General features: G+C 41.3%; 1 protein-coding gene across 1 annotated transcript; it reads right to left on the bottom strand.

Moving 5' to 3' along the window:
* Window positions 1–780: 780 nt before the first annotated feature.
* LOC139480164 (uncharacterized) lies at window positions 781–13,655 on the bottom strand. Its single transcript, XM_071263197.1, has 4 exons — window positions 13,592–13,655; window positions 6,815–6,920; window positions 6,000–6,083; window positions 781–4,986 (listed from the first exon to the last, which is right to left on the bottom strand). Exons 2-4 carry the CDS (start codon window positions 6,900–6,902, stop codon window positions 2,369–2,371), a joined length of 2,790 nt encoding a protein of 929 aa, XP_071119298.1. The 5' UTR covers window positions 6,903–6,920; window positions 13,592–13,655; the 3' UTR covers window positions 781–2,368.
* Between the last annotated feature and the right edge of the window lie 1,128 nt (window positions 13,656–14,783).

Here is a 14,783-nt window from a genome sequence, read left to right as displayed (position 1 = left end):
TGATATTGTTTTATGAAGCTCAGGCTTCGGTGTGATGTAAGGTGAGGTGAGGCGAAATGGGGTTTATCGTCGCGTCCAAGATTATTGCACTTATATAGCAACGTGCATGTACGTGTGTGTTTGTGTGGCTGCTTGTACTTGTCCGGACCGATGCCGATTTATAGTGCTAGCTCATTGAGATACCATGCCTCAGTTTAACATGAATACCCCACTCAGACACAGTATACTGACTCCGAGGCCGACCAGTCAATGTTTTAGCCCCTTAATGCCTAGCGCCAGACAGGGTTACAACAAGTACCTTCTTTTAACGTCTTTTGGTATGACGCGGTCGGGGATTGAACCTCGGACCTTCCGCTCTCCGGGCGGACGCTCTACCACTCTACCGGGATATTTGATATTGTTTTAGGAAGCATCTGCATGCAAGAGGCAGGCAACATCCCACAAATAACTTGCAATCAGAACCACAAAAATATCTTCCAATGCCTAATTGTCACCATATAGCTAGGATATAGGAGTGAATGAGTATGGTTTTACGCCACTTTTAGTAATATCACGGAAGGGGACACCAGAAATGGGCTTCACACTTTTTACCCATGCGGGATTCGAACCCAGATCTTCGGTGTGATGAGCAAATGCTTTTAACCACGAGGCTACCCCACCACCTCCAGGATATATGAAAACTACAAGTATTTGCCATGTTGACACATATTTATAACACTCCATATTCAAATAAAATATAATTAAAAAGAAAACAATTTGATGATTAAGGGATGAAGTTTATTACATTTTGTTTAAACATCTGGAAACTTTATAGTTTACATTATGCGTACGTATTCTCACAGATGTCAAAACAATTCACAAAGTTGTGATCTACACATGAACACTTCTCGCAGGACGATGCCTGGTGTATTCTGTTCCCTCCTCAGAAGCATCAACAAGCCTGTTCTATAATACTGACAAACACTACTTCAACAAAGTAGTAGTATATCTGCAGCAGAGAAGCCTAAAAAATGTGTAAAAAAAGGATAACTTTTAGACTAACCCAGGGACGGTTTCCAGAGAAGGTATGTTGCTGATGAAGCAAGAATCATAATCTGGGCAAATTGGGGTTTGAATCCTGATCATAGGATTCTGGTGAGCCCAAGGGACACAACTCTGCACAGCGGAATGCAGCACCTTAGACTGGGTCACCCTTGACCCCGGCAGTAACAAAGAAGACATAGACACATCTGTTCAAGCTATTTTTTGTTGTATTTCCCAGGACCATATGAGCAATGTTATAGATCAGGCTTCCAAGATGTATTCTACAATGATAACTCACAAACCAACAAGAATGTCAAGAAATCACTCCTGCAAACAATAGCACCTACACATTTTACAATTTATATGCTGGAAGTAGCTGCGCATAATGATCATGTTGAGATGATTTAGGAGCACATATCTAGATCAACTCAAACCTTCACATTCTCTCTGCAAAGATTTTTCAACACTGGAGTTAACATGGCCCCAATGACCATTGTAATTTCTTCAAAAGAAATTAGTTTAAGAAAAAAATAATTTCAAACTGAAACTCAAAAAAAATAATTCTGATCATGTTTAATCCCCAGTGTGGGCGTCCCTCAGTTTAATGAAGGGGTATCTTGAGGGACCACATGGTCCATATCTTCAAAAATTCATAATAATTCATTTTCAGACATATACTACTCAAAGAAGTTCAAGAACTCATTTTCATATGTCTATAATTAATCTGTCATGATAGATTAACTATATTCACAACTGCTTTCCAGTAGTATAGTAGTATTTTGGCACTTTCAACACAATCCATCACCATGTCCACCATATTACAAATCTTTAATCAACCAGGTATACTATTAAACCACATTTTCGTAATCTTGACACAAGAAGTCAGTTTATTTGTTGCTCAACACCTCGTTCAGATATATTCCATCTAAATGACAGGAGTCTGTAAATAATCCAGTGATTGACATTGTAACACATTGTCCACATTGTCAGGGTATGACATGCTATCAACAAGTCCTCCAGCCTGACCACCAGATCCTACATCCCTACAACCAGCATTGGTTGCTAGGCAGTAGGCACCCACGGGGATGAGCAAGAAACTTACAAGGAGCATCACCTTCCTGAAGAACATGAAGGATAATAACAAAAAAAAACGATGAGGATGATTGCCGAACGAAATGACCGAGTAGGCATGGTAACATCAAATGCTATTTGCAGTCATCTCAGAGAAGATGAAGACAAGAACTTGTGTCTTGTGCCAAATGACAACAGAACTCCCTGTCAATGACTCCACTCATCCTCAGCTGCAACAGCAAATGTAAAGTTGTAATGACTGGAACAGTCCACATCAGCTATCATCCACCATAACCATCTCGGCACCTGTCCAGTGGAAGCTGCAGTAGCTGTGGACCTGAGACGGAAGGCTCTTCTTGATGGACTCCATCCGGACCCTGTTGATCTGATACATGGAGTTTCCTAGAAGGGAAAGAGAGTGTGTGAGGAGAGTCAGAGTATTAGTCTCATCATATGTCCTGTTCTGGACTGATTGTAACATAATCAGCAGAGGAACCATTGACTCGGCAATAGACATATGCACATCTTGAAGTCTGTAGTCCAGATCCAAACCAGATCGGGAGACAAGATTCCAAACCTCAGGATTCAGCTTTGGAGGGATTAGTACACTGCAATTTGAAGGAATTTGGTATTTTTCCCTCAAATCTACTAGGTTACCGTCGCTGGAACATGCCATGTTGATCATGTTGGCAACATTGACATCAACATCATTGCCAGGCATAGCAAGAGATGCAAAGAAAGCTGGCTTAAAATCAGCACATTCTGGATCAATATTATTTGTGTCTTTGATATCCTTCTCTGACCTGGGGATGTGAAAACTTCCAGCTTTGATATGATCCAGGTCCTTGGAGAGGTTGTCACCAAAAAGGAAGCTGGAAATGGCCTGATGTCTTCTACACAAGATCCCATACCTCTTATGAAGGGAATTTCTCATGAGGATCCTTCTTTTCATTGAAAGGAGGAAACAGACAAAAGTGAACACATTTAGAGCATCGCTTGCATAACGACAAACATCCTCAACAATCTGCAAGTTGCTGCCAAAAAGATCAGCAAGTTTGACCAGAGGAATAATTCCTCCAGCAAACCATCTCTGAAGGTCTTGCAAGATCTCATCTCTGTTTTGAGCTTTCTTTGTCAGGATCTCCCAAGTTTCTGTGTTCAATTTGGGTGGCAGAAGACCCACACAGTTGCCAGGCAAGTTGTAAGTTGCCGTCACTCGCTGCACCCCTATTGCATACCTACCTGCGGTTTTCATAAACTTTTCAATGAACTCTGGCATTGCAATCCCTAACCTGACTTCTCTTGGTGGTCTGACTCCCAGTTCTAAATCGGAATTTGGCTTTGGATCCTCAATATTCTGTGGCCTTGGCCAAGACTCTTTTACGCCGCTAATATTCTCTTTGAATGCAGCAGAATGTTGACCAGTGTATTCTGGAACATACGTGTCCCTGGCAGTTTCAACACTGTATCTTGACTGATAATCTCTTCCGGAGATTCTCGAGAAACTTGCATCATCTGCATTTCCTCTGTATTCTTGGTCATCAAATCTGTCACTTTGTGGATTGTCACGTCCGTAGGCATGTCCATGTGTGTCATATCCAGAATAATTCTCCCTCCGACTGACTTCTTGGTCTTCCCTTTGCCCATGAATAAAATTATCCTTCCTGTGATAGGTAGGATCCAGCGATGAAAATTTATCGACGTCTTTCCTGAAAGAATCTCCCTTACGGTAATCGTCAGTTTGGTTCCTCAGATATGCCCAGGAGTCTTCTTTGGACCGCATGTCATCAGATTGGCCTGTCACGATCCTACCTCCCAGTTTACCTGACTTGTGGTTTTTCTCCAGCCTTTGTCGCATTGGAGCAAACAAAGTCTTGAATGAAATCCCCTTATTCTTCCTTGAATCTTCAGGTTGAATTATTCTTGGACCAATCCCTGACATTATCTCATCAACAAAGTCTTCTACATAATCGTCATCTGGTCCTGGATCATTATTGATATATTCCACATTGGATCCTGCAAACTCTAATCTTTCATTTCCCATCCTGGAAAACTCAGGATTTTGGAATCTTGACTTCTTCCTCTGTGGGCCATCATCCATAGTACCATCACTTGGATCACGAACCATGGATTTGGTCATCATCTGTAATGAAGAACTTTCTGCCCTTCCCATTTGACCAAGAGGTGTCTGCAACACAAGGTTGTCTGGTGGTACGAACATCATTGATGAAGTCATGGGCATGTTCATACCCATCAGTGGAACAGGTTTTGATGACACCAGATCCCCTGTAGGAAGCAACACTTCTGAGCTATCATGGAACCTAGACTTTCTCTTAGGCCTAGTGCCCATAAATTTCATGCTATCAGGGTCTAGCCCTTGACATTCAGTCAAAGACATCATAGGATTAGCAGCATAGATTGGCTGACTTTGTCCAAACATGTTCATTCCAACAGGGTTAATCATCATCTGCTGTTGAAGACCTGGCATCTGCTGTTGAAGACCTGGCATCTGCTGTTGAAGACCTGGAATTTGCTGTGGAAGACCTGGCATCTGCTGTGGAAGACCTGGCATTTGCTGTTGAAGACCTGGCATCTGCTGTTGAAGACCTGGCATCTGCTGTTGAAGACCCGCCATCTGCTGTTGAAGACCGGCCATCTGATGAAGACCAGGAACTTGCTGTTGACGCCTTGGCATCCGGCGTTGAACACTCGGCATCTGTGGTTGTAGCCCCGTTATCTGTTGTGCAGCAAGCTGCAGTCTCAAAAGTCTTTGGTCAGCCAAATTAGTGGGCGCTTGCTGAACAAGACCTTGGCCTCCCATGTTCCCCATAGGTAACATTGGATAGGGCATAGCAACTGTTCCTTGTCCATAATTCATAACAGCTGGGGAGCCTGAAAGACCAATATCACACCTATAAACACTCCAATAGTGCCTAGAATGGAAATGTCCATGCATAATGCTATGATCAGTCCCAGACGAATTCTGCTATTCCGTGATCATGGAAAAGTTTGCAGAAAATCTGCAGAATTGCAGAAATATCGCAGAATTTGCCTTTTCAAATTAATACACTAATTTTCGTTATTTTTAAGCTTTTCTATCAAATTTTGCACTACATAAAGTGGACATGTTAAACCAAATGTCTAAATGCAAGAGTAATAATTTTTCAGAAACAATATATGAGAAAATTAAGTTTTGAGGGGAAAATGGTTATGTTTTCAATGCTGAATTTACTGCAGAATTTATAAATTTTGGCCACAGAATTTTGGTAATTGTACAGCAGAATTTGGATATTTTTACCACGGAATTTGGATATTTTTACGACAGAATTTGGATATTTTTACCACAGAATTTGTCTGTGACTGATTGGTGAGAAGGCACTTTATGTTAGGATAGCAGTTTTGTCTTGTTCAATAAGGTTACTTTATCACTTATTTGTATGAAACACTACTCATCACAAACAAGGTGAAGTGAGTAGGTGATGCCACTTTTAGCAATATGTTAGCCAAAGGGACACAAGAATTGGCTTTACACATTGTACCCATCTGGAAAACAAACCTGTGCCATCAAAATGAAGAGCAAGCACTCCAACCTCAAGGCTACATTACCACTCAAAAAAACTAGCGATCAGTCAATACTTCTACATGTTATGTAGCTCTGCAAAATACTGTGCGGAACATATATATAGTTTATTTGTGAATGCTACCAAAACGCTGACATGCATGTGCTGATATTGTTCTTAAGTGCTGCAGCTTCATCAAAAAAGCAAAATGCTGAAAAATCTCTCAAAGACAAAAATAAAAAACATACTTATGAGAAATAAACGAACTAACACACGAGTACCTCACAAAAAAGATAATCACACATTCATGCACACATATCTGCAATGAAAGGTAAAAGATGTTACCCAGAAGAGAAGAGTTTGAACCAGACTGTACAGATGGATTCCTTCGAGATGGTGCAATGCTCACTTGACTGTCAGTGTCTGCTCCTGAAATGTTGATTCATGGAAAACATTGATTGAAAAAAAATAAAATATATCACTAGAATTAAAATAAAAAAATAAGTACATAATAGCTGACAGACACTCAGTCAGGATCCTGAAGCATTTCGCCAATACCTGTGAGGAATACCTAGGAGGAATACCTGAGAGGAATACCTGTGAGGAATACCTGTGAGGAATACCTGTGGGGGGAGAAAGTTTGAACAAAATGCCACTTTGAACAATATTTCAGTTATAGCAAGGCTTAGCTTAGTATGGGAGGAAATCCCAGAAAGACAAGTAAAGACATTCATGCCTTAGTCCAAGGCAAGTAAGTGCGGACAAAGGAACATAATTCCTGTGAACCTGACCCGTGAAGATCCGGGGTAGAATAGGTCTTCAGCAACCCATGCTTGCCGTAAAAGGCGACATGCTTGTCGTAAGAGGTGACTAACAGGATCGGTTGGTCAGGCTCGCTGACTTGGTTGATGCATGTCATCGATCCCAATTGCGTGGATCGATGCTCATGATGTCAATTACTGGATTGTCTGGTCCAGACTCGATTATTTACAGACTGCCATCATATAGCTGGAATATTGCTGAGTGCGGCGTAAAAGAACAAACCAACCAAACCAATCCTGTGAACCTTGGATTTGTAAAGGCACCAAAAGGAACGCACCTAGGAGTAAGACCAACATGGCGCCACCTGTGTAGAGAGAGAAAGAGAGCACCATCCTTACCATGAAGAAATACACACCGATCCCCTTGCAGGCAGTTGCCGCTAAGCCAATGTTTGCACACTGCATTCACGCTTCCTGGTTTCAACATATTGCTGGCAGACTCAACCTGAAAAATGAGTGTGCAAGGATTACATCACAACACTAAAGAAAAAAAAGGTCCTCATACAAAGCCTGAAGAATAAAATTAGTTTCTGAAAAGAAAATCCTAACCAAAAAAAGAAAAAAAAGGGTATGGTCATTAAAAGCCTCAAGTAAAGTACCATCCTATTCTATTGTGTTTCAAGGACTATGAGATCACATTTGAAATGACACATCACAGCAAAGCTGAAGTCATGGTTGTGTTTCTGAGTCACAACGTGGGATTATCCCACTGTGACTCGAACTCAAAATGAACAAGACACGCCTGAACGAGGATGCTGATGGAATGACATATATGCCTTAGCACTTCAGTGTTGTCAGTTGCTGATTGGACGTGTTGGACGGATGATTAAGTAAATTGTAAACTTCATTGAATATGAGGCGAGTTTCCTACAATACTGCCCATTGAGTGAGTGAGAGTGATTGAGGAAAACAGCATTTCATTCAAACTGAAAGCGACTTCAGGTCAATGGTGACAGTGGTTATAAGAGCATCAGTGCCACTGTATTGACTGAGGTGCATTTCTCACCGCTTTCATTTATTATGCAATGTGAAAGCATAAGAACTGGCATAATTCCTACAGTGAAGATGAAGAATCGAATTTCTGTGCAGAAGAAAACATTCAACCACTGGACTAGTCCAAGCCATATTCAGAGTTGACAGGAAGCTATCATTCCTATAGTTGGTTATCTAACTCCCTGATCCGGCATCAGATCTGTCCACGAGAGACTATGAATGTTGTCCATGCACTGAAGATATAGCTACCGTATGTGGTCAATAGAAAAGGGCACCTTATCACTAATTCTTGGTTTTGGGAACCTTAACACTATTGGAAATCCTTGGTTTTGGGACCTTATCACTAGTCGAAATCCTTGGTTTTGGGACCTTATAAATATTGAAAATCCTTGGTTTGGGGAACCTTAACACTATTGAAAATCCTTGGTTTTGGGACCTTATCACTATTGGAAATTCTTGGTTTGAGGACCTTATCACTATCGGAAATTCTTGGTTTGGGGACCTTATAAATATTGAAAATCCTTGGTTTTGGGACCTTGTAACTTTTGGAAGTCTTCTATTGGCTTGGGGACCTTGCTCCAGCAGGCATGCAGATCATATCTGTCTAAGCCTGCCAACACTCAGACTGATCAGCTGAAATGTTGTAATTCTGCTGATAGTACAGAGCCCAGAGTATTCCAGACAGAGAGACAGCCAGACAGACAGACAGACAGACAGACAGACGGATTTATTTCGTATGTGTGGCCATGAGGCCAGTAGTACAAGGACATTATGTTGTAGGAAAATTCATCGTGGAGCACGAATACCCAAAGTATTGCGATAGAAGAGGAACCATCTGTGAAAAAGGTCAACTCTGCCAATAATAAGGACATGTCCCCTGGTCAGGGATGTCCGGAAGGATGTGGATGTAGCATCTGACATTGACCTTACTGCAAACAAAAACAACACCAATCAACAATACTCAAAAAATGAATTTTGGTATTCTAATGTGTTCTTTTTGGTCTGTTACAATAAAAAAAAAAAATTTAAAAATGGGACCATGCTACTTCCTCTTTACCCATTAAAGAAATGCTAGTTTCTTCACAAGTTGATGGCAAGGATAACATCAAGATGGCAGAAGATATCTGATCACAGAGACAGAAACATGAACACTTCGGCACTGTCAGACACACCATTCCCCTTCTGGTGCAACCACACTGTTCCCCTTCTGTTGCCAGTGGGTGTCAGACATATACACCACACTGTTCCCCTTCTGTTCCCAGTGGCACTGTCAGACATACACCACACTGTTCCCCTTCTGTTGCCAGTGGGTGTCAGACATACACCACACTGTTCCCCTTCTGTTGCCAGTGGCACTGTCAGAAATACACCACACTGTTCCCCTTCTGTTGCCAGTAGCACTGTCAGACATACACCACAATGTTCCCCTTCTGTTGCCTGTGGCACTGTCAGACATACACCGCACTGTTCCCCTTCTGTTGCCAGTGGCACTGTCAGACATACACCACACTGTTCCCCTTCTGTTGCCTGTGGCACTGTCAGACATACACCACAATGTTCCCCTTCTGTTGCCTGTGGCACTGTCAGACATACACCACACTGTTCCCCTTCTGTTGCCAGTGGCACTGTCAGAAATACACCACACTGTTCCCCATCTGTTGCCAGTGGCACTGTCAGAAATACACCACACTGTTCCCCTTCTGTTGCCTGTGGCACTGTCAGACATACACCACACTGTTCCCCTTCTGTTGCCTGTGGCACTGTCAGACATGCACTACACTGTTCCCCTTCTGTTGCCTGTGGCACTGTCAGAAATACACCACACTGTTCCCCTTCTGTTGCCTGTGGCACTGTCAGACATACACCACACTGTTCCCCTTCTGTTGCCTGTGGCACTGTCAGACATGCACCACACTGTTCTCCATCTGTTGCCAGTGCTGAAACCATGATCAGGGAGTGTGGTCCATATATTTGTGGATCCGCAGAAGATTCTCACCCCTGCATCATCAAGGTCAAGGTGTGTTGACAACCATCTTGATGAAGATGCTCATGCCATCCATGAATAGCTTGAGTGAGATGACCTTGTAAGAAATCACTAAAGATCTGAAGACATGGAAGTCTCATTGATCATTAACTGATGGAGCTGTAGCTTGTTCCATACAAACTTCCATTCTAATGATCCAAAGGAGTGCTGATAGCCCACTGTGCTGTTAAAACAGAGATTTAGGTTCCTTTACAGAAAAAGAAAGAAATTATGGTTGAAGGCCTTCAGTCAGCTTGCTGATGGTCGCATAAGAAGCTAGCTACAGAGCTTGGTGAAACGAGATGAAACAACAAGTCGAAGTACATACCCAGGGATCAAACATATCTAAAGTGACAGACAGTGATGCTTTGTACATCAAAAGAACATGAAGACATTGTTCTCAGTTGTATATAATCAGACAGGTGTGACCATAACAGGTGTACTAGACGATGAACATGCATTCTGGCATTAATGAAAGAAGAGGTCTTCATTCCATGCAGACTGAAAAAGAAGTAAGAGATTTTACCATGTTGACGTTGATGTTATCCAACTAAACTATATTTCTACCATGGCAATTGAATCAAAACTGAAAAGCGAAGACTTTCCAAATACATCACATTCAGTGATCATCATGGAAGAGTTGACTGCAGAGCTGATAGTGACAGTGTGATACAAGAACAGCTCATTGTGGTCACAGATACACAGGTCAAAGTACATAGAAGCCTGACTTCTATAATGAGTACCAGCTATCCTTGGAAAGGCGTCCTAACCATATCGGTGGATTGGTTAGTGAGTGAGTGAGTGAGTTGGGTTTAACGCCGCTTTTAACAGTATTTCAGTTATATCACTGCGAGTCAGCTTAATGTGGGAGGAAAGCCCCAAATGATGCAGGTTTCAGACGTTTACCACTTCGGTGAAACCCATGAGCACGGGAATGGTGCTGATAAACCTAGAAACATAATTGGGGCGAACCGGGATTCGAACCCACAATCATAGGTTTCTGGCGTGCCCAAGGGACGCAACTCTGCACAGCGAATCGCGGCGCCTTAGACGACTGGGCCACCCGTGCCCCCTTGGATTGGTTAGTAATGAGGTGCTGTTTTTATAGAGTACACACAATAAGATGGACTTTTCATCTCAATCAGTGACTGTCCATTCTATGTGCTGGTCTTGTTCAAAAACACCATGACGCAGACCTTCAGATTTGTTGCTTCTTTGTACTTGAATTTGCAGAAAGTTGGAATGACCTGATTCAAATATTCAGTCAATGCAGCCAAGTTCAACTCTGAGGCAGTCTTTGAAATTGAGATGGGTGGAAGTCACGGGAAGGCATCTTTCCAGCTAGTCCCTAAGAGCATGTACAGTTCCTGTCACAGCCACGGTTGAGTTCATTGCACAGTTCCTGTCACAGCCACGGTTAAGTTCATTCATGTGATGATTCTCTGTTGATGCAGCAACTTACTATGGACTTCATGACAAATGGCTCTGTCCCAACATCCGACAATCTATTCAAATGCGCAACATAATATACTTTAATAATGTGAAGTTCTGTTAACTGATGTTGATATATACGTATAAATGACATATTTTGACGTTCATACGTTTTTCACAAGACTGAAATCAAAAACACAAATGGACTACTTCCAGATTCCTATGGAAACAGCAGGGAATTCTCTAGCATGAATAAAAAACAAACCATTGTTTTAGATCATTTTCGCACAATGGTCTTGAACTCAAGGTTTTTGCACAAATTGAAAAAGTGAAGACTGACACTGCATGCCTGTGCATGCCTGTGCATGCCTGTGATCAATAATAATTCAATTATCTTTGTATATCCCAGAAACTCTGACATATTTAGGCCCTCACTCCATGGAGGTTCATACTTCAAGGAACTCAAAACAGCAGGTTGGGGAAGACTCGAGCTCATAAAAGGAAAATGAACCCTAACCATCAAACAACATAATCCTCAGATAGTGAGTGGGTTACAAGGACCAAACAGGTCAATACTGAAAATTGTAAAAACACAAATAGGACAAAACATCAAATTGTAATCGGGTTACAAGAGAGCGAAGAAAGTATAGACAATCAATTACTCGTCACCCACAGACAGGCAACTTTGCCTTAGTGGTGTAACGATACACTGATGCATCGGTCGATCATGATTTTTTACTTCTCGATCACAATCGCACACTAAGTAAAAAGTATCGATTCTTACCTTAAATGTATTCTTTAATAAATGTTACACCAAACACTAATTACAAGTGAAAATAAGTAGTGAAAACGTACATATTTTCATCCACTGTGCCATACTTAACACTGCCAACAGTAAATTGTTAGTGCGCCAGGTATTTTGCCATCTTGTCAATGAAAAAGATGACTTACGCACCACAGATAAGAGCAGGTGCAAGTATTGTGATACATGTATGTATTGAATCGCACAGTTGGTGTATCGTATCAGCCCTAATGGGTGGATTACTTGGGAGTAGTGCACTTTGCCGGACACACTTTGTTGGATCTGAATTAGAGCCATGTGGAGGATGCCACACCGTGCCAGCTTGAAGCAAAGCTATGCTAATGAGTTAATCTATTCAGCAAACACTTTACGATGGGTGCGATCACAAATATTCAGTGCTCGTTTACCAAGTGATCAGAACCTGATTGTTTACGCAGTCGCCATTTTCTCCTCTAATTGCATTGTTGACGTTATTGCATATTAGGGTCATATCATATCTCTACAAAGGCACCATTAAATCCATGATATATACATTTTGTATAGTTTGTGGCAATATTTTAATCAATTTAGTAAGGATTTGCATGCAGAATAGTTATCAATGTTAACACATGTGTTGCTGGTTGGTAGATATAACAAGCCTACATCTACATGTTAGTGGGTGTTACTGTGTTAAACCCCTAATACAAATAATCTCTTCCAGCAGAGTTCCCAGCGTACCAATCTGTTGTGAAAATGTGAAAGAACTTTGATACTGATGAGAAAACATTTCACTGTTTATATTGTGACACTATAATCGACTCTATTTTTCTGTGTGGTCGTTTTGAGTATGGGTTGAGGCCGTTATCACCTGCTCTCTTTGAATAGCAAGTGGTGCCCAAACATTAGGATCGTGAAGGGGTCAGTAATGCTGAAGGGGTCGCTGTCAGCACAGGTACTACAGAAATGTACCCTAGCCAAAATAAAAAAACAGAAATAAACCCAAAGGAGGAGTCCATTTTGCCGAAGGGCCGCAGGGCGCCATGCGTGTAACCGGGTTTGGGCTATTCTTCACCCTCCTGTATCATGCTAAACCACGGTTAAATTCAACATTCTAAACTTGCATTCCAGTGTATCATAGAGGAAACGATAATACACAGTGACGTACATACATTTATCTAAATTCCTGCAATATTCCGTGATGCCAGCATTCACCCGTTATCAGGCGTACCGGAACTACAACATCAACTGGTTTCGGACCTGGGTTGGGGAATATGGTCTCGTCTAGGGTACCAGATACGTTTCTGTATTTTGAATTTGTCTGGGGTACATTTCCGTAGACTAAACCGTAACTGGGATATATCTCTGAAGTACCTGTGCAGACAACAGTTAGGGCAATGTAGGGTGGCCTCTTGCCCACGCGGCAATTCAATTCCCATAACTCTGTGTAGAAATTCAGTTTGGCCTGTTTTTACATTTTTTCCCCCTTTTTCTTATCAAAAAAGTATTAACTTGCATGAAGAAAGACACAAATAGTAACATTCATTCATTTTGTTTGTATTAATGTACTAATGGACAACGACCCCATCAGCATCAGTCACGCGAGATCCACTGTCTGCAGCCTGAGCCAAATTAGCGGTACAGTATGCTGCGCCCTGTAAACTAGATTGTTACCAAACGCTCTTTTGGACAGTTCAAAACATTATTCACATAGGCCTAGTGGCGAACATATTGTTACCCATTTGTTCCACGCATTCAAACCTATCAGATATTTTAGGCATTTGATGTTCCGATATTCCAACAGCGACAACACGGAATTTTACATGAACACATGCGTAGAGCAAAAACATATGCCACTACTTGTATTGTGATATACACTATAGACATGCACCTTCCCGCTGAACACAAACTTCTAGTCCTCTGTGCTCGACAAACACGTCGCCATTTTCAAACTGTAAACGTAGCACTGTAGTTTTAATGAATTATGATCTTATTAAATTGCAAATATACCCATCCAAAAATATAGGGAATAACTTCAATAGGTATGAACACCTATTTTCTGTCTTTACAAATCTTTGTTGTCTTCTGTTTTTCTCAGCGCAACAGCAGATGTCAATAACAACAAAAACTTATTTCGAAATAAATATTCTTGATTTTGTATTTTCCAAGAACGACAACTCGTGTAAATCTCTGCCGCAGCTGCTTTTCCGAGTAGCCTACAGGTCCCCGTTCCACCAAAGCCATCTCAGCGCTAAGGTGATTGTAACTCCCATACTTTAACACTGGCTTACGATAGTTGTAGTGCTAAGATCGCTTTGTGGAACGGTGCCCAGGAAGATAAACACACCACCCAAGTTCGCCCCAAATGTCACTTGCTTGAAAATAGCCTATCTGTGGTCACATTTAGTCATCATGTTGAAAAAGACCGCACTAAATTACTCAAGGAACTTGTCCAAGTGAACCAGCCATCTAGGATTTTGCGGTCTGGTGACAAACTCACACATGGAAACTTAAATCCTCTGGTGCCAAAACTTTTCAAGTAACTGCTGCCCAAAAATGGAATGCTCTTCCAATTGCTCTCCGAACAGCCCCATCACTTGATATTTTCGTGTGTGTGTGTGTGTGTGTGTTGTCAGCGCTTTGAACATGCTTTGTTGTGTGGAAATTAGCGCATTATAAGAATTTTTATTATTATCATAGATATAGAAAAAGCATGGTCAGTTAAAACTACTGGCTGGATGTAAGGCCATAAAAATCTTACACACAAACATGAGATCAAACTGTTCATTGTTAATTGGTTTTTATAATCATATCTTTTTTTTCTATTTTTCATTTTTAGTAATGGAAGTAATTGCTATAGTTGTCAGATTGCCTTTTAATTTCTATAAATAAGATAAAAACAACATACTTTACCTATTGTAGGGATTTCATCTCAGAAATCAAAACCCTGTCAATAATACCATCTGCAAATTGTCATCCTTTCTAAAATTCTTGGTGATTCTCGGATATAGTTTATCAGCATTCTGCAATATCTTGGGCTGTTTACAATGCAGCAATAACACAATCAGACACTGAAAGCACCA

Source organism: Haliotis cracherodii, unplaced genomic scaffold, assembly GCF_022045235.1.
Source record: "Haliotis cracherodii isolate W230 unplaced genomic scaffold, xgHalCrac1.p SCAF_4, whole genome shotgun sequence".
Lineage (NCBI taxonomy): Eukaryota > Metazoa > Mollusca > Gastropoda > Lepetellida > Haliotidae > Haliotis > Haliotis cracherodii.
Note: the sequence above shows the minus strand (reverse complement) of the source record. Positions and strands in the feature narration are given on the sequence as shown.